At 36.2% G+C, this 25128-nt stretch overlaps 1 protein-coding gene across 1 annotated transcript in view; it reads left to right on the plus strand.

Moving 5' to 3' along the window:
- LOC137408569 (uncharacterized) overlaps positions 1-24801 on the plus strand; it is a 35399-nt gene extending 10598 nt beyond the window's left edge. The window contains exons 6-16 of the mRNA XM_068095146.1: positions 463-672; positions 4676-4800; positions 8353-8488; positions 11458-11562; positions 11863-11999; positions 15551-15709; positions 17931-18119; positions 19820-19953; positions 20649-20798; positions 23622-23783; positions 24517-24801. Of these exons, the coding sequence (XP_067951247.1) occupies positions 463-672; positions 4676-4800; positions 8353-8488; positions 11458-11562; positions 11863-11999; positions 15551-15709; positions 17931-18119; positions 19820-19953; positions 20649-20798; positions 23622-23783; positions 24517-24646 (1637 nt within the window). The 3' untranslated portion in view covers positions 24647-24801. The remainder of the gene's footprint in view (positions 1-462; positions 673-4675; positions 4801-8352; positions 8489-11457; positions 11563-11862; positions 12000-15550; positions 15710-17930; positions 18120-19819; positions 19954-20648; positions 20799-23621; positions 23784-24516) is intronic.
- Positions 24802-25128: the final 327 nt, after the last annotated feature.

The raw sequence follows: 25128 nt of genomic DNA on the forward strand, positions 1-25128 counted from the left end.
GTCCGCTATAGTAATAAAATATATAGCGGCGTTTATGAATGTTTCTGAACCTTGTAAACTGAAACTGCATACAATGAATTGGACAATTTTATCTGGCATAAGAAGGGAGAAGGAAGTCTGATGACATTTGGCTCATGTTATTTTGTAGCAGTGGGTAAAACTAAAAAGCTAGTAGCTATGACAGTAGTGATAAATTCACTCCCTTGGGTTTCCTTTCAGCTCATATTATTTGACCAACGACTGACTCACCATAGCAGTTGTCCATGTACCCTTTTAGAGCCTACTAAAATATTGGTGAATAAATTATTTTTTATTTCTGTCATCAATGCAGTATTCAAGTGGTGTCATCATTATTTTTTTAGGTTATTTTAGGGTACGCATATTGTAAGATGAGACTGTTTGGCCATTTGTTTTTTATGAAGTACTAAATTGGGCACCTACACCTTTTATGAAATTTTCTAGATTCTCGAATGACGGATGAAGGAAGGGACCAGCTATGGACTGTTAAATACAGCCCTAGCACCCTCTCGCAGCTGCTTGTACGAAAGGGTTGTGTTGAAATCATAAATGAATGGCTACTAAGCTGGAAGCAAGATATCCTAAAGGGTCAATCAGGCAGCAGGAAACAGTCAAAAAAAAAGTCAAGCAAAAAACGAAATCAGTTTCTGGACTGTGAGTGTCGGACATAGTTATAAAATTCTTCAAGTGCTAGTCGTTTAATTTTAAAGTCTTGTACAGAAGCGACAGGTGTTGTCTGCTCAATCTTCAGCATAAAGGAGTAACCTTATTGTATTGCTTGCTCAGCGTGTGGTGTGGGTGTAAATGTCTTATTACACAGACCGATGAAATGTGCCCGTTGCATAGCCAAAGCGTCATGACACGCCAGTAATGCGTTGTCGATGTGTCATTTCGAAAACAAACATGTTGATATACATCAGTAGAGATTAAATCGATGCATCGGTGATTGTATATAATAGTCAATTATGACAATCTCTATTCAATTTTTTTGTTTCCAACATAAAAAGCTGCGCTCAAGATTGGTTTTGGAATGACAATGGCAACGGTAGTTCATACAAACAACTATTTATAGATGGAGAAAAAATTTTTTTTGTAACAGCTACAATTGCAAATTAGAACGTTTCAAAAACATTTCAGGCAGTTCTTTTGGTAATTAATACTATTTAAATATGTTAAAATTCTTTTTTGAGGTTTAATATGTCATGAACTTGAAATATTTTTTACTTTTTTGTGCTGTTTTTATCGTCAACGTATAGCAGTTTTTGAGCAAAGTATAGCAATGCAAATGGCTGTACAAACGTTATTGCTATCACAAACCTTTGATTATTGATATTTGATAATGATTATTCTGTCGATACATATATAAGTCTACTCGAAAATCCAGCTAGGAGGTCTTGACCTGCACTCGAATGAGGCCAATTTTTATTGGTCCATTTTTTTGTCAATACAATGCGTAGTTCGGTAGCATCGGTATGTGTAGCCACAACAAATATTTACGCTCCTGCGATACATTTTGTCGGTATGTGCTCAGGCCTTAAGTAGAACAGCTTTGACACTTCAAGAGAGACATTAAATTCATTATGCACCAGCAGATGTACAAATTCACTCCATACCAACAGGTGTACAAATTCACTATATAAGTATATATCAACACATGTACAAATTCACTATATACCAGCAGATGTACAAATTCACTATATACCAGTAGATGTGTAAATTCACTATATACCAGCAGAAGTACAAATTCACTATATACCAACAAATCTATATATACATGTATATATATATATATATATATACATATATATATATATATACATATATATATACATATATATATACATATATATATATATATATATATACAAATCTCAAAGTGTGTGGTCTGTGGTTCAGTCTGTCTAGCTATAGCGATTTGTATCTAGCAATTACAAATCCAAGGCGTAGAAGATTTGATCTCGGAACTTTTCGTTCTTCAGGCGATAGACTAACCATTTAAGCAACGCGAGATGCAATGATTCATTGGGCAATATGAATCGCTATTTGAGTTGAAATATGCATATCACTCTGTGTTACACAACGTCACTAAAGCTTGCTCTCACGGCTTTCATTAGTCAGTTTCGAAATGCAGATACTAACTTACTCAAAGTAGCCATTGGCAATGGGCCAGGCTAATGGCAAGTAGCAGACAACTACATTACTTGCCACTGTTTATAAGCTGTTCTTTCATACCTGTGCAATGCCGGGAATTCGGCTAGTCCACTTTATACCAACATATGTACAACACTATATTTTAACAGATGTAAAAATTCACTCTATACCAGCAGATGTGCAAATTCACTATGTACCAACATGTATAAATTCACTATGTACCAACAGATGTACAAGTTTACTATGTACCAACAGATGCACAAATTTGCTATGTACCAACAGATATACAACTTCATAATCATTTGTAAGAATTTCAGCAGTCAAACTGTGAAGGACCGCATGGCAATGGCAGACCGAATAGCTTCCCACAATGAGTTGCATCTAGATTTATACTGGGTGCCTGTTGATTTACATTTGTGTGTTATCCATTTTGTTCAGCTGTGAACCATATTCCAGTATCTTAGCTGCTCATTAAAACATTTGGTACTCAAAGAGATCCCGAAGAAGGACTCATATGCCTTCGTAAGCCTATCGTAATTTCATGGAGGAAGGCGTCAAAGAAGTTAATCCACTTCTTTGATTTCTTCGTGCTTTGAGTCATGCTTTGCTAATGACATCCTCCATGATGTTACCATAAGCCAAGTATGCGATCACATGACTAGTGGATGTATTGTGATTGGTAAATTTAGTTTTACATTATTATGTCATCAAATACAAGCTTGTAATTTATAGCTGATAGTGTGTAGCCAATGTAATGTAATAGAATGATGACCTTGTCATGGAGCTGAAGTTCTTAAGCCTGGTTTCCATATGACAGCGCAATGATCGTGCGCCGCACAGTAATCATGCGCAATGCATTTCTTGGACCGTGATGCAGTGTTTCCATATCGTGCGTAGGCGCCATGCTTGCATTGGACAGGGTGGATAATTTCCTTACTTTTCCGTAGGAGAGACATATTTCTTCGGAAAAACAATCCTCCGTTGCGAAATTGCGCTGTCGTATGAAAACCAGGCTTACTCTTTCGTACGGGAAACCGATTTCTTCGGAACGCAGCTCTCCGTCTGAATTGTGGGATAGGTTGAAAAGGTCTAGCGGTGTATTGTGGGATACATCATCGCGCGCACCCATCGCAAGGATCCATTCTGTTAGATCCTTGCGATCAGCGTACGCACTTCGCACGATCGTCGTGTGTTGACATTTCCGTATCACAGCAGGCCTACGCACGACGTCGTGCACCTTGTTGCGCGCCTTGCGCTGTCATATGGAAACCAGGCTTTATGATACAAACTAAACCAAACAGTGATGATGATATTCAGTATAACCAGCCAAGGCTATGTTAAATATTGTGTGTTTCAAAGTATTATGGCTCCTTGCGGTTGCCTGATGGACATGCACTATGTTTCCATGACTCGCATAATCCGCATGTTTCACATAATTCGAACGATCCGCAAGTTGAGTTACTTAGCAATTGAGCGTTTCAATGAACACCTGGCGATGCGGATTTAACACCAGTACTTGACCCCATAGGTCAAGTATTAGCCTAATTAATGACTATAAATAGCTAAGCAGTATTGTCACGCTTAGCTTAGTAGCGATCGTTCGTAACGTTGGCGCACTGAGACTGCTGAAATCGAAATAAAAACGACTGAAGCGTGAAAATGTTTTTAATGTAATAGCCAACGATAATCTAATGCGCATTAATCGCAAGTACCGTTTCCATGATTCGCAAACACGATGGATTCGATAAAGTTTTGCGGATCGCAACTCGCTTAGCTTGCGAATTTATGCTGATAGCTTGCGGATTTATGCCGTTTCCATGACGCGGATAACTTGCGGATTGGCTCTAATTTGCGAATTATGCGGGTCATGAAAACGCAGTGATGGTAAGAGAAGCGTTTAATATAGTTTTTGTAATTTTGAGAAGTTTTTCTATAGTCTTGGTATAGAAAAATGATCTAGCACACGTTTTGCTAGATCTCATGTCATGTAGTAATGTCTAATAGTACAAGGAATGAAAATCCACTTGCCTAAATTCACACCGCAACAATCGAAATAAGATTGATTTACCGTACTTTTCAGACTATAAACCGCACCCTTATATAAGCCGCATCTGCTTTATTTTCCAAAAACCAATAATAAAACAATATATAAGCCGCACCTTTGTATAGGCCTCAGAACTCAGTACGGTGCTTTTTAACACGGAGGCAACTTTACTGTGTAAAACGGAACAGTGTCTAACTGCACTGTTTCGTATTAACCAACGCTTTTTAACCTAGTGCTTAACGGAACAGTATCGTTAGGCATTGTTTCGTATTTTCTTTCACCGCTAGAGGTGCACTAACCGGAGATTCTGGTTAATGCGCCCTAGCGATGAAAGAAAAAGCCACAGAATAGCCACACCCTTATATAAGCCGCATGGCTCAGATCATCAGAAAAAAGTAGCGGCTGATAGTCCGAAAAGTACGGTAGTTATTGAAGTTTATGCTTTGCTCCTTGTGTTTACAGCGGATTCAGGGGATGAGTGTTTTGAGGATGAGTGGACACAAACCCCTATACTGGTTATAACTGGATCAACCGGTCTTGGCAAAACCACATGTGCCTACACAATAGCAACCATATTAGGCTACAAGGTAAGCACACGATAAACATAGCCTTCAAGATGTAGTTTTATTGTAGCATACTAGATGAATGCCCGGCATTGCCTGAGTAAAAAAACAAAGCTGATAAAAAGTGACAGGTAATGTAGTTGCCATTGGTAAAGTTGACTAATTAGCCAATGGCAAAATTAGCAAATTGGCTAATTTGGGTAACTTAAGCTAGTAATTTAAGATTGTTTATATTGTTAAACTTACTATAATAAGTGTGCATCACACAAATTACTCAAATTGGCTAATTTGAGTAACTCAAGTCAGCAACATAAGCTTGCTTATATTGCTAGAATACTATAATAAAAGATGGGAAGCCGTGAACCAGCTAGTGTGACGTTACGCGTCATACATATTGCGTGTTTTAACCCGATGTAATAAGTATGTCTACCATTATTCCTTTATATCGCATGCAGCTGGTGTGACTTAATGGGTTAGCTCTAGAGTTGCCCCGATTTTAATATCGGTGCCGATATGGTTGTTAGGTATCTGAATCCGAATCGGCCGATCTTTTCTTAAAAAATCGGAAATTTAAGATACTTTTTACAGATCAACTATTTAGCAGAAAACCGTATTTTAGCCTGCTACACTAATAAAAAATCATCAGCTGCAAGTTCTTTACTTTTACCTAATGAATTCCAGGCCTGTCACACAATCTATTTCATGTCTATAGCCTAATAAACATCCACACAGCCGAGGAATCTTTTGGCTTTAGTCAGGACGTAATCACAAAGTGCGGTATTTCCCGATTACAGCGATATGATTTATTGCAGCCAATCACGAACAAAAGAACAATGATGAGAAACCAGAATGTGGTGTAATGTTTCTATTTACTAGCATTACGAAAGTAATTTGAGCAGTCGATGCATAAAGTTATCTATCTCTTTTGATCCTGACGATATGATGTATCGTTTGTATCGCATAAAATAACCTCAGTGGCTTATCGGTATTTAGCCTGTCCTCCATCATTTGTGGCAAGTGAGTCCTTCTTCAGTAGGACTGGCTACATGGATAGTGATAGAAGATAAAGACGTCTCACTGAGATAATTGAATCACTAACGGTACTTAAATGAAACATTGATTTGCTCTAAACATGTACAGGCGCAGCACGTTCAGCAGTAGAAGAGAGACTTAATTATCACAGATAAAGCTGTACCACTAACAGTAATTACCATTATTAATAACAGATTTCAAGAAACATAGACTGTTTTGTTACTAGATGCACAGTATGGCAGTATGTGAATGTATCTACATGTATATCACTTTTCCATAAATACAAACAAATAATACATCGATATTTATATTTTCTTTGCATTATACCTATATTTGCATGATAAAATTAACAATTATCTATGCAACGCAAAAGATCTTAATCGGATTATTTTTCAATAAGAATCAGTATATCGGTATCTGAATCGGCTAGTGAAATTAGAATCGGGGCATCTCTATTTAGCTCACTTGTCTCCAGATCTGGAAGATGCGACTTCAAATCCACTGAGAAACGGATATTTATTCCTAAAACTTTATTGCTGTAACTGGACACACGCATCACAGACAAACACTGAGATATATATATATATATATATATATCTATATATATATAGAGATACATATCTATATATATATACACAAACAACAATGAGGTTTATACAAATGGGTCATGATCTCAGAAAGTGGGTCAAGTTGGAAACTATTAAAATTTAGATAGTTGCTCAGCTGAACAAAGTAAATGTACAAATTTCTCTGCAGACAATTTTTTGTTTCTACGTTGGTTAGAACTGATTTTATAGTCAAAATTCTACATGTCTACATCTTTTTAAAATGGTTGAAACATGAATCCAAGAAAATCGCGTTTAAAGTTTTGAGTCACGTAACTATTTGTTTACAGTTAGAATCACCTTAGCCACTATTAAATTTAGCCGTAATTTCACAAATACGGGTACTAGGACAGAATTTTATGCTGAATCTGAATATTTAAATTAGAAAGTCCTAATTATTTTATGTTTATAGATAATATTAGCTACAAATTGATAACCAAATTTTATTGATTGCCAAAATTTGATTTGTTACTGCACAAGAATACAGTAGCATGTAACATAAAACACCTTTCACCTTACAGACAATACAATGAAACTTAATTCTAAATCCAAGTGGTTAAATTAAAGTCTTTCCATTAATAACGATCCGTATTAGTCCATATCTAACGGCTTCATATCATATCCAATAATGATCCATATCTAACGGCTTCTTGCTCTTCTTTCTGTGCAATTATTTCTTCCTAATCATCTTTGGCATCGTTTGAACATGAAAAATCATCTACATCAATACCTTCCTCTTCATCAGATAATTTTGCATCAGTTACATTGCCAAAGTATTCTTCAACAGTATCATTTATATCTTGATTACCAATCATGTCAATGAAAAATAACGATTGTTTGACTTATGTGACGCCATGTTTTACTATTTCCAGTTTGCATAGCAATGGCGAGGCAAATTTATGCTGTTCTTAGCTTCTATTGGTTAAAAAGAGTTCAGATTTTTAAAGAGCATACTTGATTGGCCTAAATAAAAAGGTAACTTTAAAAACGCAACAAATGCACATGGCATTGAGTTTGCTAACTTATTGCGCAAATTTAACCCCACTCACCGAGATCGCGTCCCATATAAATAAATATATATATAAATATATATATAAAAATATATATTTGTATATATATATAAAATAATATATATATAAATAACGATCTGTATGTGTTTCCCATTCTACTCTCAGCAAGTCATTATTGTTAAAACTTCTCAACTGATCTTCGCAACTGTCATCTGTTGCAAAGAACTTGGCTGAATATAAAACCTTGGAAACATGCCTATTGTACATTCAGCATTCACCAAAGGCAAGCATAATTATGCAAAGCTGCTTCCATAAGGTTATTAATGGAGTTATGCCCTCTTAGATACACAAGCACTGGGTCGTGGCGCGACTCTGTGTATCGCTGTGTCTTTTTTGGCTAGGAGGAAAACCATGTTGCTAGGCTTAAAATGTATGTTTGTTGTTATTGTAGCTTCTACTTCAATGGGTAGCGTCTGCTAATGTCCTATATAATAGGTGGAGCCCGGCAACCCACCCTTACAGCAGTTGTGATTGCAGCTATTGGTCAGGTTTTTACTGCTAATGTCCTGTATAATAGATGGAGCCCTGCAACCCACCCTTACAACAGTTGTGATTTCAGCTATTGGTCAGGTTTTCACTGCTAATGTCCTGTATAATAGGTGGAGCCCTACAACCCACCTTTACAGCAGTTGTGATTTCAGCTATTGGTCAGGTTTTTACTGCTGATGTCCTGTATAATAGGTGGAGCCCTACAACCCACCCTTACAGCATTTGGGATTTCAGCTATTGGTCAGGTTTTTACTGCTCGTCGACTGACACTTATACCAAGTATTTAGGTGGACACACCGTTTCCTAGCAACAATGTAATATTGTAATAGCTCTGGTAATATCACCTCACCAGAAGTTAGCAGTTGTATTTTATTAATCAGGTGTTTGAGATGAACCCGTCACACCTGCGAAGCACCCGGACAGTTATGGATCGTGTGCACGAGTCAACCAAGTCGCAACAAGTACAGAAGGGCAAGGGTATCTCTATGGATACAATGTTTGACAGGATAGCCCAAGGTATTAACTATAAGTACGGGTGATCACCAATCAATTCTATCAGTATATTCATATTATAGCATATGCACTTTTGCTAATTAAAACAAGGAAGAGGCAGAATAACAAGAGCATCTTATAGATTTAGTAGTCAGCCTGTGAACCACCCCCTGAGCTTATGATACGTTATGTTCAAATGCTACAAATGTTGAATTTGAAGAGCTAGCACTTTGCCCTTATTAATGGTTAATATACACTGTACTACATGTTGTACCTACAACAGTATAGCAACCATAAATATACACTACCACATGTTGTACCTACAACAGTATAGCAACCATAAATATACACTACCACATGTTGTACCTACAACAGTATAGCAACCATAAATATACACTACCACATGTTGTACCTGCTACAGTATCGAGAACCAGTACAGTAACCATAAATTGCACCAGAACTTAATTAACCATCGACTAAACATCGGCCATGGCTATCCGGAGAACCTATACTATAGATTTGGTAAAAATGTGGCTTCAGATCTTTCTTATTATCATGGCTCAACATATTTTAAGCATCTAGCAGTATTTAGTCAAAGATACAGCTATACATATATAATCATCACACTGCTCAGTCCGTTCAATTTCATCATAGAATTATCACCTGAGCTGATAATTCTATGATGAAATTGAGTGGATATTTATCATCATCTGATAAGTGTCAAACTCTTGGCTATTATTTACCTATATTAGTGACTGTCCATTGTAAGTTTGCATATAGCCATGGAGTCATAGTCATTGCAAATAAGTATTGAGTATACAGTGGTGTGCAAAACTGTAGCAAACCTTGCGATCGTTGTTTATTGAAATATTCCAGCTTAGCTCCTTGCGCATAAATCCAAACATCATTTGAAAGCTGAAAGTTTACTCTTTTGTTTAATTAAATAAAAATCTTTCGTTTTTTACTACAAAGAGTTGTAAGCTAAACTGAGCTCTAATCCCAAAACTCCAAACTCGTCAATCGTTGCGTATCTCGAAATTTTGTTGTGTTACGAAGAATGCAGGAACATCTGAGCAATTTAGCAAAAATGCAGAAATACCACAAATCAAAGCGCTGGATGTAAATTTGGACTCGAACCACTTTCAAGTCATTTCAAAGTTTTTTGCAACATGTGACAGGTTTTTGTTGAATAAAAACAATAGAGTTGAAATATATAAAGTTTCAATTGTATATTTGAATTGCTCACAAATTCTGGATAAAAATAACACATAGAGTTGCTTAGTTCTGGTGATTTCCAGCACAGCATCCTTAAATGTCGTATCGTTTAGGGGCCATAATTCTGCCTACCACTCTACTTGCAGCTGCTTATGGTTCACTCGGTATTACTTTATACAAATATATAATAGTTCAATTGTCTGTAACACCCTTCAGAATATGTTTAGTCAACATGTCGTATGTATAGTCTAAACCTACCCTGATGGATGTTACTAACCAGTCAAATATTATATGTCTGTGCGTATTGATCCTGATCAATACGTACACTGATCAATTGATCAGTGCATCCTGTTTAGTACACGTGATGGTTCTCTGAGCGCCTTAATACTGTTATAATCTATAGCATGTCGATTTGAGATGATGTTAATGCCATATTAAAGCAGTCAAGTAATGCTAAGCTCATATTGATATAAGGCTTAATATTCTTGGCCAATTTTCTTATATGGTAATAAATCACATGTCTAATTAACTAATAAATATTGATCATAGCTTATAAACACTTTATTGCTTGTGCTGTCAAAAATTTCACTGTGCTGTGAAAACTTTATACTGCATCACTAGAAATTCAACTGCAGTTCTCTACCACTGCTCTGCAAGGTGGCAAGATACCGTTTTGTTATGCCTGCAACAAGTGTTCCCAGTGAGCAGGTGTTCAGCCTTAGGGGCTACATTGATAGCAAGCGCAGTGCGTGCATGAAACCTTCGACTCTTCAGCAATGATTCTTCCTCGTTAAAATTTTGTTATTAGGTAGAAAGCTGTAGTTGGATTTCCTTGGTGTTGGCTTTGATGTTTCCAGTTAGGAGTATATTATGTTTCCATTTCAAAATGTCTGTTCACAAACATTTATTTTCATACCAATACACTCTTCATTGAAGAGTGTATTGGAATGAAACGTGCAAGCTGATGGTTAATAATATAATAATAATGATGTTAATAATGATGGGTTAATAATGAAGGGCATAATGATGTTAGGTTTTACACAGCAAAACCTAACATCATTCATTAGCCACTAGCTATTTCAAAATGGATTGCTAATGTCGGATATCAATATCATAGATACTGATACATTATATATATCTGGGACAAGTATATCTATATGTAGTTTTATTACAACTCACCTTTGCTTTTGTTTCTGATAATTGGATTGCATGTTGCTAGCACTTTGTGTTGTTTGTGGATATATAGCATGGTTTGCTGTGACTACTGCATTGTTTATTTGAATATATACTCTGTACATGACCACTGCATGACTCATCATACATTTGTCATTTCTCAATCCTATTTCAGAAGTTGTTCAATCAGACTACTTAACATTTTAATGAAACACTATATGTAATAAATTTAGTTATATTCTAACAACAGATCGACATTGCTCCTCTTATCGATCTGGTGACAATATTGTCTCTTGGTTTCCGTTTGGCAGCTAAGTGAATTTCACTTTTCAGTTGTAATCAATGTGAAAGAATGTATTATCGAAGGAACAAGAATTACTTTTAGCAAAAAGGTTGTAGCGATATAGTAGAACTAGTAATTACAACAATAGTACTGCTCTACAGTAGACTTGTTGTAACTAGCTGTAACTTCCATTGTTGTGAAGTGTGTTTTTTGATGTTTTAGTTGACCCTTTGTCCTTGTGTAAGTACCTGATGTTATTGCTAACTGCTCCTAGTTCGTAGTAAGGGGAGGTAGCTTTGCCATATGATTCAGTTTTTTGCAGATGTTGAGATTAAGCCTGTTCGAGGTATTGCTTCATTCTTTACTCGTATACCAAAGCCTGGCGACGTTAAGAAAAATAGAAAAAAATCTAACAGCACTTCTGCAGGTTTGTTTCCTCCTACCTACTGGAATACCTTGTTTTGTGGGTCATCAATTTATGGTAGTTTCATTTAAAAGGGCCCATCGATGTCTCATCACATTGACTTAATCTAGTAGGACAACTCCTTACAACTTTGTACCGGCCAGCTTTATATAGTTATCTCTACCTGAAAATGAAATGAAAATGAAAATCTATGCAATAGTTGTCGGTTTTGTAAACGTCTAACAGACTATTGTGGTTGTTCCATTTTTTGTTTTATGTATTTCGAAATGCCCTGGGAGAAGTTTTTGAATGTATGTTTCATAGAGGAGTCAAATACTTCATCCAATGCTCCTGAAAAGACATCACAAACTGCCAACGACCTGCCTCAAGATCAGGATGGTGAATTGAATGGAGCAGATGCTGTCTCGTTGTCAAAGCTTTCTCTCATCCTCTTTGATGAAGTAAGACTCTAAGCACTGTCTGTTAACCCGGGCGCTCACATCAGAGTGGCGAGTTTGTCTTTAGGAACCCCAAGTCGGTGTAATAGGGTTTAATAGCTCTTCACATTCATCAGACTGTAGAAATTTGGAGTTCAGTTTCCTGTTTTGTTATCGTTTTTAGTTCCAAAACACATCCAACACCTGCTGCTGTTAAATGTTACCGAACATTTTGTGACTACCAGCACCCTAGTGCTTTGTAACTAGCTTATGTGAGCGTGAAGTAGAACGACAAATGGAAGTAAAGGTGATCGCTGTCGAGACTGCAGCAACAAACACGCGACTAAATTATTATGTACGCAGCGCACCAAATGTTTACAAACTGAAAGCACGAACAAAAGCCGAAGTAACCTTCACTATAATTCACGTCTCACGCTATTTACTGATATTCATAGACTTACCAGCGCTATTGATGTTCGTGTTGTTTTTACCCAGATAAATATTCCTGGACTGACGCGGATGAGAGTGGTTGTAGGAAGTTAGTTTTTAATCATGATAACGTATGTTAATATATATTATTATATATATTATATATATTATAGCATATATAATAGCATATTGTATCAGTATTAACCTTATGATCATGAATTATTACCGTTTGTTGCTATTTATGAGTCACGACTCATACTGCCATTGAAATAATAATATAATTCTCTCGTTAGTCTACCAATTACTGACTACTCTTGTTCGCTAATTTTCGTGCCAGTTGCACAAAAATTAACGTCTGTGACCTTACGCATTTCTTTCAACAGGAAAGAAGAGCTGTTGAGAATTTTTATTTTCAATCTGTGCTGCTTAATATCAGTTGAAGCAGAGCAATTGGCCTTCATAGCTGTTTATTATCATTTAACTCAATTTCTACTTACTTTCTAAAAATTGGCCAGTTATAAAAAGCCGCTAAGGCGGTTTGGCTGCGTTTTGTCCAAAACTTTACTATAATAACGCCTAGTGTTAGGCCAGTATTGGGTTATCCGCTCTTACCGATACTGAGGGATTCTCGGTATCCGAGGAAACCAACCATTTTCGGTGACAGCTAGGTATCCGCGGTCGGTTTGATATGATCGGTATTTATCTGTAAAAGTCTACCGGTAAATGGTTATACGGGTATCCGGAGAGATTTTTAAAACGCTTCGTGACGAACATGCTAATCTCAGCACGCATTGGCGAACAAATTCAACAAAAATTTCCACGCTTACTGTATCTACTATTATATTACGTTACATTGATAATGCCACCAGCCTCGAAGGTTTGGGAGTTCTCCAAAGATGGGAGGATGTATAAAGATTAAATACTCTAACGAGACTGGACTCTAATTGGACTGCGTATAATTATGTGATTACATTACCTGATTACAATATGTGATAGTAAGATTTCTGTAAACTGTTTCAGTATATTTAACAAAGAGAACCCCTTGCCATTATCTATCTGTTCTTTATTATACATAACGTTTGTGTCAATAACTATATTTTTTAATAGAATAAACAATAAAAACATCTATCATGAAAATTATATTTCCATCTTTCTTTTCTTTTTTGGCTTTCTAAAACAAGGAGTCTCTTTGCAGTAACAATATACTGCTGACTAAAGAATGTTTTTTTTTGCACAGGCTACTTTTTGCACAACGATAAAAGTTGTTCGAGACAGTTATGATTTAAAGTTTAAACCATTAAACTTTAAACCATTTAAAGACAAACTGATAACCACATACCGAACAATAGTACAGACAATACCAAATTTTCTTAGTTGGCAAAGGATACCGAAGATGGTAAATACCGAGGATACCGATACCGGGAAAACCGATAAAAGTGTGCAAGGATATCCGATCTGGCACTAAATTAGATACCGGCCCAACACTAATAACGCCTGTGTCCATCCGTCTGTCCAAAGGCTTGGTACGGGATTTAAACTCGTGACATGCGGAGTAACATGCCTGACCATGCTTGCCCTTGCTCCAATCGACCACCTACCAGCTTTTCTGAGTAATTGTGCGCATAGTTATTCTCTGCGATTCATCGGCACACCTGATGATCTCTTATTGCACGTTGGACTACCGGGCTAGTTTATATAATGTGCATCTTGCAGAAAGTCTGTGTCACTGGCATACTTAGGGGCACCCTCTTTACCGCCCCTCCACTCTCTTTTTTCTACTTCCCTCCTTATCTATCCTACTTTTCACTTCTCCTTTTTTGGCATCATTCATAATGAAATTTTATAAGAGATTCTTTGCTGACATTCTCTTTCTATATGGCGCCTTACAGTGCTTTGCGTTGCGCGTTCACAACTCGAGTTGTGCAACTCGAGTTGTGCAACTCGAGTTGCCGTGTTGTACAACTCGAGTTGCCGAATTGTACAACTCGGCCTGGGTTTATGATTAACTCGAGTTGTGTTATACGCAAAACTAACACGGGTTTGTAAAAAAAGCAAAGTGAGTAATTGGGGTGTCTCATTTACAGAACATTTACAGAAATTTAACACTAATAATTTAAATATATATACACATTTAAATTATATAATTATATTGGCGATATTTGCGCATATTTATTTGAATAAATATAACGAGACAAAAAACAATTGTAGAATGTAAAAAGCAAACTAAAAAAACAATCTATGTGTGAGGTAGGCCACTTCTTTTTCAAATGAAAAGAGTTATCTCTCTAGAATCTGACAAGAAACTGAATGAACACCGAAAATGAACATAGAAATTATTTCAACAGCGTTTAATGATGCACCAAAATAAATTCCATATATAGAAAATATAGCTAGAGAAAATGAAATGATGAGATGTTCTCAAGCCGAGTTGTTGAACTCGAGTTGCTGTTAAAAGAACTCGGCCTGGATTTTTGATGAACTCGAGTTGTGTAACTCGAGTTGTACAACTCGAGTTATATTTACAAACTCGAGTTGGTAAATATAACTCGAGTTGTACAACTCGAGTTGTACAACTCGAGTTGCAAACTCGGCACCCTATAATTCGCTATTAGCTCTAGTTTTACAGTACATACATAGTTTAATTTCTATTAGCTAATGGGTGCCTATTGATATACCATTGTTACTATAACTAGATCTACGGTTATGCTACCGCAATACCAATATATTGCACCTTACTTTTGAAAAGTCGCGTTGCGTGTTCACAACTCGAGTTGTGCAACTCGAGTTGTGAATGCGCAACGCGAGGCACTGTAAGGCGCCATACGTCCTATGAAGTCATGTCGAAAGCTTTTATGTGTTTACATATGATTGCCATATGGCAGTTTTTACCTGTATGTTTTGATGTTGCATTTGTTCTTTGGCGCTTTCTTGTTGTCAATATTGTATTTGGTTCAGTGATGATGTCTGGTGTCTGCCTATGCATGTGTCTATGTATTCATACATCTATATATATACATATCTATATGCACATGTGTATAAAGGTGATATGGTTTGGATTGATCTGCATCTTTAAAGTTGTTTTTCCATTTAAGCAAGGGAAGGCAATTCTGAATATTTGATCTAGTTTAGATTTAATATTATTGTAGGCTGATGTAGCATTTGAAGAAGACAAGGGCTTCTATGAGACCATCACAGCTTTGGGCCTGGAGGCCAAAAAGCCCATCATCCTTACTTGCCAATCTTCTGGGTTCCTACAATCAATTGGGGTGGAGCACACTTGTGTCGAGATCACCCCTCATATTGATGTTAGTAGGTCTAAGTCTAAGATTTCAGTCAGAATTGCCTTAATATACCATGTCTAAAGCCATTATATTTGACATTTTAGTATCCTGATGTTGTATTAAAGGTTACCATAAAGTTATTCATAGGTCAGTTTTTACATATACATGTAAATCCCTGCCTTAGTTTTGTACAGTATCAATGACGACCTTATATCAATGTGTATGAATGTTCTTTGGTAATTCTAGTGTTGTAGACAGCATTTCCTCCTGTCTACTCGTGTTCAGCCTCGAAACCCTGGCCGTCTTTGTCAATGTGCGTCAGTAACTCTGTGCAATTTGTCCAATGATTCGCTGTTTTTAAACTTCTACTAAATATATTTAAACGTGCTCATAATACAATGGTATTTGGTAATACACTAGTAAGAAAACTCTGGCAACACATAGCAAATGTCACCAAACAGAAAAAGGTGTTTCACAGTTATTCGGGCTAAAACCGTAAAAATTTGTATGATTTTAAAAACGTGTCAAAAATATTTACAGTTGTATCATATCCATCGAGCACACGTACATCATTGTTTCACGACTCAAAATAAACTGGAAAATTATATTTAGTATCATAAAATTCTTTATTTGCGTTGCAATCATCCATGACCTACCAACAAACGAATCGTAGCGATTTTTTCGCGATATCGTTCCAATAAAAATTGTTATTATACTGAAGAAAATAGATGAAGATATTTGAAAATGATTAAAAGTGGAAGTGAAATTTCTGGTGTAATGCCCTGTGCAAGAATTAATTTGATTGGTTTACGCGGTTACTTAGAAACAGCATTTGTAAACAGAGTCGTGTGAATGACGGTATTCCGGCTGTTATGGTTTCTGACACACCCTACGCGATGCCGGAATACCGGCAGTTAAGTTTGGAATGGTTAAGACAGTAATATCTGTATGGTCGCAGTGGTTTGTTCATAGTGATGTTAAATCATCTTTAAGCACATATTCATTCACACAAACATGGCTACAATATTGAATCATTCCATGTTTGCAGAACTGATGATAATATATTAAGAGTTTATCTACTAATTTGTAAAAAATATTTAGGAGTTATTTACTCTCGAGCAATCATAACTCTACTGGCAAATCCTAAAAATGTGATAATTAGTTTGTCTGTTAGTGAAACGAGACGAGTCATAATATGCACATTACTATCACAGCTGTTGATATTGTTGCGTTTGATGGCCAGGTTTTGTAGGTAGCTTAGGAGAAGAGTTTTTGTTCAACCGGTATTTTTCATTTTTACCAGTAGCTGCCATAATTGGTTGTCAAGGCTCAGCATGTTGCAGTTGTTAAAAAAACCTGTAAAGCAAACACTAGCTTGTCTCTCTCGTGGTCACAAATTATGACAAGCTTACATGGTGTGAGCTGCAACATCTATTAAAATCTATGCATGTCTAAACTAGACTTTTGGCATTCACAGTGTTTCCACGCTTTAAATGGCTTTGAATGCTTCCCATGCTTCGAATGGGAGTTGCTTCCACTCCAAATCACATAAACGGTAAAATCTGAGTGCATTCAACGCTATTTCACTTCATTAAATTCGTACAAAAGCGTTTGCTGTGAGAGTATCATTTGACATCATAGAAACATTCACTGCTGATGGATCCAAATCGATAATATGCTAAGTTCTCCCCAGTAGAGGTAAAAAATGTAACGTTACAATCAGGCATCCTGGCTTACTTAGTGCAACTAGTTAACTAACATGAATTGAAAAGTAATTGTGACCCAAAAGTGAGTCCGCTGTAACAGGTTTTGTTTTGGGGATCATCGCGACTTTTGGAAATGTCTATAGTCTCTCTATACAGTGCAACTCTGAATAGTTGAAATGATATGGTGCGAATTTGTTGGCAGTGGGCAACTCCGAACTTATTCAATGTATGGAAACACAGTGATTGTGCATTAGTTTTTGTTTCCATACTCAAGTGATGTCTTCAATCTCTAAACCGATATTGCGGTATCGACTAGTATGGCCTGTATCACATTCGTTGTATCTTACATTGCTAACAATAGTAGGCAGGCTTCAACATAGCAGCATTTTAATATGAAAATTAAATGTCTTATGTGATAAAATACGATGTGCGTTCTTAGTGGATTGCAGTTTCTAACCCAAGCCAGTTAACCTACACGATAGGAAGTTTTGTCCGATCATCTTTATCGGTTTTTCTTAGTGTTAGTTTGTCTTTTGTAGTTGGAGATAGCGATATACTTGTGCATAATAAGCCTGGTTGAGAATGAGGTTGCGGATGTCCCAGCCATGCTGCAACTAGTAAACAAGTTTAACTGTGATATTAGGAAGTGTATTCTACATTTGCAATATCTCATCACCAGTGGGGGTCTGCAGAGCCCCTTCTCCAAACAGGAGAAAAAAGACAAGCGGGTAAGCCCAGTTTTTAACAGCCAAGATAATTCCCATGTTTTCTGTTTTTTTAGTCCATGTCCTTTTTTACACAATTTTGACCTGACGAAAAATGTTTCTATGGCTCTCAATTTTGGTATTGATGAAGTGGCTTGCTAAGGGAAGTTAATCCGCGTTTAGTTTCAGCTTAAATTAAATTAATTAATTAAAAGATTAAATTAAAAGATGGAAAAGTATTTTGCCTTTTCTGAAGAGCTGGCCACATACTCATGAAAAGTAAACAAAGGCTCAGATGGCTTGTAGTGAGTACAAAACTCCGAATTTGCTCATTTCTCACAAGTACAGTAGACTTCGAGTTGTGATGCTCTCTCTTCCGTGAGTGAAATGATATCGAATTTATTGTGCGTTTTAGTATTTCATATAATATTTACTATAAACTCCCAAGTTACTAAGCTTAATATACTATTTTGGTACTAATTTTTAATATTTACAGTGCGTGCATAGATTTTTGATGTTTTTACTGGGGGAGAGGCTGTTTACATTAGGTAATTACTAAGGGTGTCTATGCGGCTATATCCCTCTACGACATTTTCGTCTTGTGATCCCAACACCAGAACGAATTAATGTCATATGGCGGGGTCCGCTGTACGGCAAAAAGTTGGGGAGTTCAAACAAGCCGTTTACTTATTGGCTGATTTTCCAACCTGCGGATATCAAAAGCCATAAAGTCTAATACTAAAAATTACATTTGTTAGAATTCTAACCAATGATCAGTAACTAATGCTAATAAATTACCAACCATAATAATAAAAATAATGATATAATTTTAGTACTTTTAAACAACTAAAAATGAAAAAAAGTTTATCTCTTAAAACCATTGCAGTAACCATTAATGTATAGATATTGCACATGTGCACTAGCTATAATATGGTTTTTATGCATATACAAGTGTCAGGCTGTTGTTATCCGCTGTTGTTGAAGCATCATAAGAAAGAACCTACAAATGATAAATGAAAAGAGAAATAACATCTGTAAGAGAAGTAACATCTACCCCGATATACTCTACGATAAATTTGTGCACATGCTCGTGCACACAAAAGCTAAAAAAAAGGTTTTATAGGCCAATCAAAAGTAGAGAAACAGAAAACTTATTGAAATACTGTGTAAATAGCCTATGAGTACGCAATACAGTATCTTAAGCCTGCTTCCCATATCGATTGCGAGACTCCGGCGGTAACTTGCACAGCAAAATGCTCGTGACGATAGGATCGGCGGCATCTGTTCACATGAAAGCTGCATCGGTAAACATAGTCGCGTAATCAAATAAAATGTTCGCTTGCCATGCTGTTTCTATAATGGTGACCTTCACCTGTACAGTGCATTTCGGGAAGGTTTTGCCTGCGGCTTTTTGTGAAATTTCAACAGCGCTAAACTATTGCGTTGCCGCCGGCAACTACCGGCGGTACCCGGTGCGTAAGTTCCCATTTCACCGCTAATAGCCTGCGGTGCTGTTGCCGGTGCTTTGCGACCTATTTGGGAACCAGGCTTAACCAGGCTTAGGTCTACTACCAGCAAAATGTTTATCAACAGCGGCCCAAAGTTGGTAGAGTTTGCTTAACTTCGGAATCGCTCAAGTGATAATTTTCTGTATTTGCAAAGGTAACCTAGGAGTATTCCAAGCTAAAGAAAACCTACATGTAATTTACCTTTTGTCTCTGTAGAAGTCTTCAGCTGCCAGCTCAACGCTTCAACAGCTCGCTAAAATGTGTTGCCACCAGTCTAACCTCGATATCATAGCCACTCATCATCACAGGCTGCTCATCAGAGGATCACAGTCTATGTGTCATTTGAGCAGGTAGGCCTACGAATGTTGATTGATAATGTTTCGATTTATAATTTAATTAGCAATTAAATTAATTTATATTAATTAATAAACGTTAATTAATAATATATCAACAATTAATATATATTACTGAATTATAATAATATATTAAAATAGTTATTTTAATTAATGTTTATGTTATAATATATATTATATATACAATAGTTTGTACTTGGTTCTTGTTCACTAAGCATCTCATATCCACCATAGGAACAGCACCGTGGTAAACTTCTAATGAAGGACAGTAACAAATCATTAACCACTCCTTTCGTGATCCAAACACGGGGAATTGGTACCTATGCAGTGCTCCAACAGCCTTGTCATGGCAAAATTATTTGATATTACACATTGAGCATATTACTGGATTTTCATTTTCTCCTTTTTCTTTCACAAGCATTTCGTAATGGCGTTATCTTATGATCTTGGCTATACTCTTGCCAATACTAGTCATAGCTAGAAAGATTTCTCCTAACATACTTGTTTCATCATAATGTGGTATGTCATTGTCAGACCATGTTACTTTCATTGCCTGCACAGCCTCTTCCTGTTTGCAGATGTATTTCTACATCTTGTATGTCTGCGTTTCTCATATTTCGCAGGCCATTGTTGTTGATAAACGCATCAAGATCCCTCCTATTTTCAACAAGGGGTATAATTTCTGTTTGTAGTAATCCATCCAAGGTGTTTATAGACACAGGAGTTGTTACCAGGCAATCAGCCGATCCTGTCCTCTGGTCAAGTGTAAGCACAATGAAATCTGTCTACACAGATCTTCTCAAGAGAAGGTTTAACTTACCCAAGACCAAAAAGATTTCAAGGTATAACAAGCGTTTTGGCCAGTAAATCCAGTCTATCATTTGGTGCATGCAGGCTGCTGTCTCGTCGATAAGAACTTGTAGCAATAGCCAATTTTAATGAACTGTTTAATTGTTTTTTTAGTTGTGAACTGAAATAATATTTTAATGATTCAGCATATTTATGCACTGCTGGTTGCGCCTTAGTTTACATTCAATGTTTTTACTCTTTTTCATGTCTGAATGATAAATATGATTTGCTAATATTAATATATAATTCTGAGCCTAATATAATAATAATATAAACTGCTTAAGATATTAGCTTATGTTACAGAAACAGTCTCTAGTTGTAATATATTAGCTTATATTACAGAAACAACCTCTAGCTGTAATATATTAGCTTATGTTACAGAAACAGTCTCTATCTGTAATATATTAACTTATGTTACAGAAACAGTCTTTAGCTGTAATATATTAGCTTATGTTACAGAAACAGTCTCTATCTTTAATATATTAGCTTATGTTACAGAAACAGTCTCTAGTTGTAATATATTAGCTTATATTACAGAAACAACCTCTAGCTGTAATATATTAGCTTATGTTACAGAAACAGTCTCTATCTGTAATATATTAGCTTAAGTTACAGAAACAGTCTCTAGCTGTAATATATTAACTTATGTTACAGAAACAGTCTCTAGCTGTAATATATTAGCTTATGTTACAGAAACAATCTTTAGCTGTAATATATTAGCTTAAGTTACAGAAACAGTCTCTAGCTGAAATATATTAACTTATGTTACAGAAACAGTCTCTATCTGTAATATATTAGCTTATGTTACAGAAACAGTCTCTAGCTGTAATATATTAGCTTATGTTACAGAAACAATCTTTAGCTGTAATATATTAGCTTAAGTTACAGAAACAGTCTCTAGCTGAAATATATTAACTTATGTTACAGAAACAGTCTCTAGTTGTAATATATTAGCTTATGTTACAGAAACAGTCTCTAGTTGTAATATACAGTCAAACATGGATAACTCGCCCACGGATAGCTCGAACACATGGTTAATTCGAACGGTTTCTTTGGTCCGTTCCCACGTAATAATAAATTGCTATAGATAACTCGAACTCAACACTGTTAACTCGAACTGTTTTTTTGCCCAACGGCTACCGAAACGGTTGTTATCGCTTTAGAAAATCACTTTATTCAAAGCCATGGAGGTAAACCTCATCTTTTCGTAATTCATAAGCGTCGTTATTACCACCATCGGCAAAATATTTTTGTCAACGACTTTTCTAAAGGTTTGGTGAAATTTGATTTATACTGCTATACGATGAATAGCACGGGCTAGCCGGGTCACGCGCGCAAGGATTTTTGCCACGCACATACAAAACAAAAACAGCATGTTGTTTTTGTTTTTTGTATGTGCGTGGCGAAAATCCTTGAGTGCGTGACCCGGCTAGCCCGTGATGAATAGTTTTCCGACGTTGATTCCGTGTTGAATCAACGTCGAAATGTTGAATGTTTAAAACGTCTTAAAAATTGTTGTAATTAAACGTATACGTTGTCTTCGCTAAAAAGAACTATTCATCGTTTGACCTAAACACAGAATACGTGTGTACATTCAATAAGTATCCATTCAAAAAGCGTGAGTGATATACAATGTACCGTAAAACCTCGTAAACTTCTAATTGAACTGCCTCGGCGTGTGCTCTTAACGAATCTCAGGTAAAGTAAGGTAATCTTTGCATAAACTTCAAGAAAAATCGGCAAAATTGATCGTGGGTAAAACGCTCAAAAGAAAACGATGTCTTTTCTTTTGAGCATTTCAACAACGATCAAGTTTTGCCAATGTCAATCTAAAAAAACGTCCTGGCAATAACATCACCTCAAACAACAAACCAATCTCAAGTGATAGAAAAATCTCTATACTTTTTGATAAAAACTTTTCAAACTTTACATTAGAAGCATTTAATTTGAAACAAGCCATTTGTGCTTTTGATTTATATTATAGTTTGTATATGTACATGTATCTACTAATAAATAAGTAAATACATGGACTTGTGACAGTGCTCTGATAACTTGAACGCTCTGATAATTCGAACACTTTTGCTCGGTCCCGTGAAGTTCGAGTTATCCATGTTTGACTGTATTAACTTATGTTACAGAAACAATCTCTAGCTGTAATAAGTTTGACAAACCGTTTTTCGTAAACACATTATTTTAAAGTTGTATTATATTTTTAAGCTGTATTCAATCTTTTATTTTTAGTTATATTTAATCTTTTTATCTTGACCTGACGCTTTATCCAAACCTGCCGTGCGATTGATTAAACAGTCTTTAGCTTGTCTAAAAGTTCTTTTGTGGTCGCCACCAACTTTGGACTATCAGTCATGTTCATCTCCATGTACCATAACCAACCCATCTGTGTTTACATTATTGATCAGTCTACGGCGTACTGTTGTCATTATACAATGTGGTCGCGCTCAAACGATGAAATGCTAGTCCCGCAGCAATTGCCATGAACATGAAAGAAAATATAGATCGAGCCAAAGTATGCACAGTCTTTTGTTTTTCGATGCTCGATGGCGAACTATACGGAAAATTTGACGGCTGCAAGATCTTTCCCGTCGTATCCGCGTGTTGCCTTGATGATACCATAAGTGCATCGTACACATAGTCAACAAATATTCAGAGAGAAGACAACCCCGACATACATTAATATAACGTCGTCCAACCCTAACTTTATTAGATTAGATTAAAATAAATATGCCCCTTTACAGTTTGAGCAAGTATGTCAAGTTTGCCAGTTTCTAAAGATTCTTGATTCATTTGTGCCGTTTTAGTTCAGAAATGATTCCTGCCAACATTATGATTTCCATTCGTGAGGAATTGCCTCCCTACATCGCTCCTATGACAGATCAGGAGCTCAGTCTAGACTTTTTGCCTTTTATAAAGGCTATTTGTCAGTCGGAGAGCAATAGAAAGGCATCCAAAACTACTCGAAGGTAATTGTATTTTTCATTCCATGATAACTTGTCCTATAATAGTGCTCAGCTTCTTCTTACCAACCTGCAGATATGTTCATATGATGTTTGAATGTTTCACAGACAGTTCCATCATTTTGTGATGTGGCTGGACCAATTAAGGGCCAATGCTTCCTAACATGTGTTTGATCGAACCTTAGGGGTTCGGTGAGTTGTTGTCAGGGGTTTCGTGGATGCTTCTTAAAAGTAACAGGAAAACTACATCGAATTACAAGGTCCATCTTTGAGAAAAGATTTGTTATTTTTTCTTTGGACACAGTAAAGTTATTGCATAGTTCGTTATGTGCACCAGTACAATATATACCTGCCTTCAATGGGGAAAAAGTGGTTTTTTTTTCAATAAACAAGGGTTGAGGAAAAATGCTAATGGAACTGGTGAAAATTTAGTCACGTAACAAGGTTAAAAGGGGTTTGGAAGTTTTGACCCTAGTTAAAGCTTCCAAACTGGGGAAGTTCTGCTCATGTAGTTGATTTCTGTATACCGGTGTTGCATTCATGTAAAAATTTACTTACATTTGGTGTTTCGTAATAGAATTAACGAAATGATGCGCAATTTTAAAATTTCCACATTTATGCTACCTATAGCAATGCAGTTAGTGCACCACTTTCAAATAACTACTCAAACAAATGTGTATAATGAAAAAGTTGTTAATCACTCTTACAGAGCTTTGGAGGTTTAGTATTTGTGTTGCAGATTTCTTCACTACCTCTCCCGGCAAGGTTTATATCTCTCAGAAAGTGACCAGCGCTGCATTCTTTCCGTCTTTAGTTCCTGTCCAAGGACAGACAATACCAACTTGTCTCAAGGCACAAACCATTCTTAAGTTTTTGCGTTTTCTCAATTTCACCCTTGTTATTGTTTTAGATGAACATTATTTATGGTACATGTACATTTATTATGAATGATAATTATTGACTTGTTTCAACTATTTTTTAAGTATGTGCTTACCAATTGATGATTTTATAATATTATTGATAAACTATATTATTATTTACCATCGTTTGTTTCGTGTTTGCTCTGCTTTTGTATGTGCAAACACGGCTTGCCAAAGCTTAACTCTTTCGGTTGTGAACACCGAAGAAGACATTTTGTGATGAGAAAACAAATAAAAGGCTGTATTAAAAAACAAGGTAAAACTAGAAAATTGCATTAACATCAACACTAAAAGCATTCAAATTGAATTATTTAAGAACAAATTTAAAACTTTCAGATCGAAGTTTTAGCAGATATCAGGATGCGATGTGCCCAACGATTTAGAAAGAGCAGTTACAATTTCTGACTATGAGAGGGTCTATTCTCACGTTC

This window comes from Watersipora subatra, chromosome 11 (assembly GCF_963576615.1).
Source record: "Watersipora subatra chromosome 11, tzWatSuba1.1, whole genome shotgun sequence".
Taxonomy (NCBI): Eukaryota; Metazoa; Bryozoa; class Gymnolaemata; order Cheilostomatida; family Watersiporidae; genus Watersipora; species Watersipora subatra.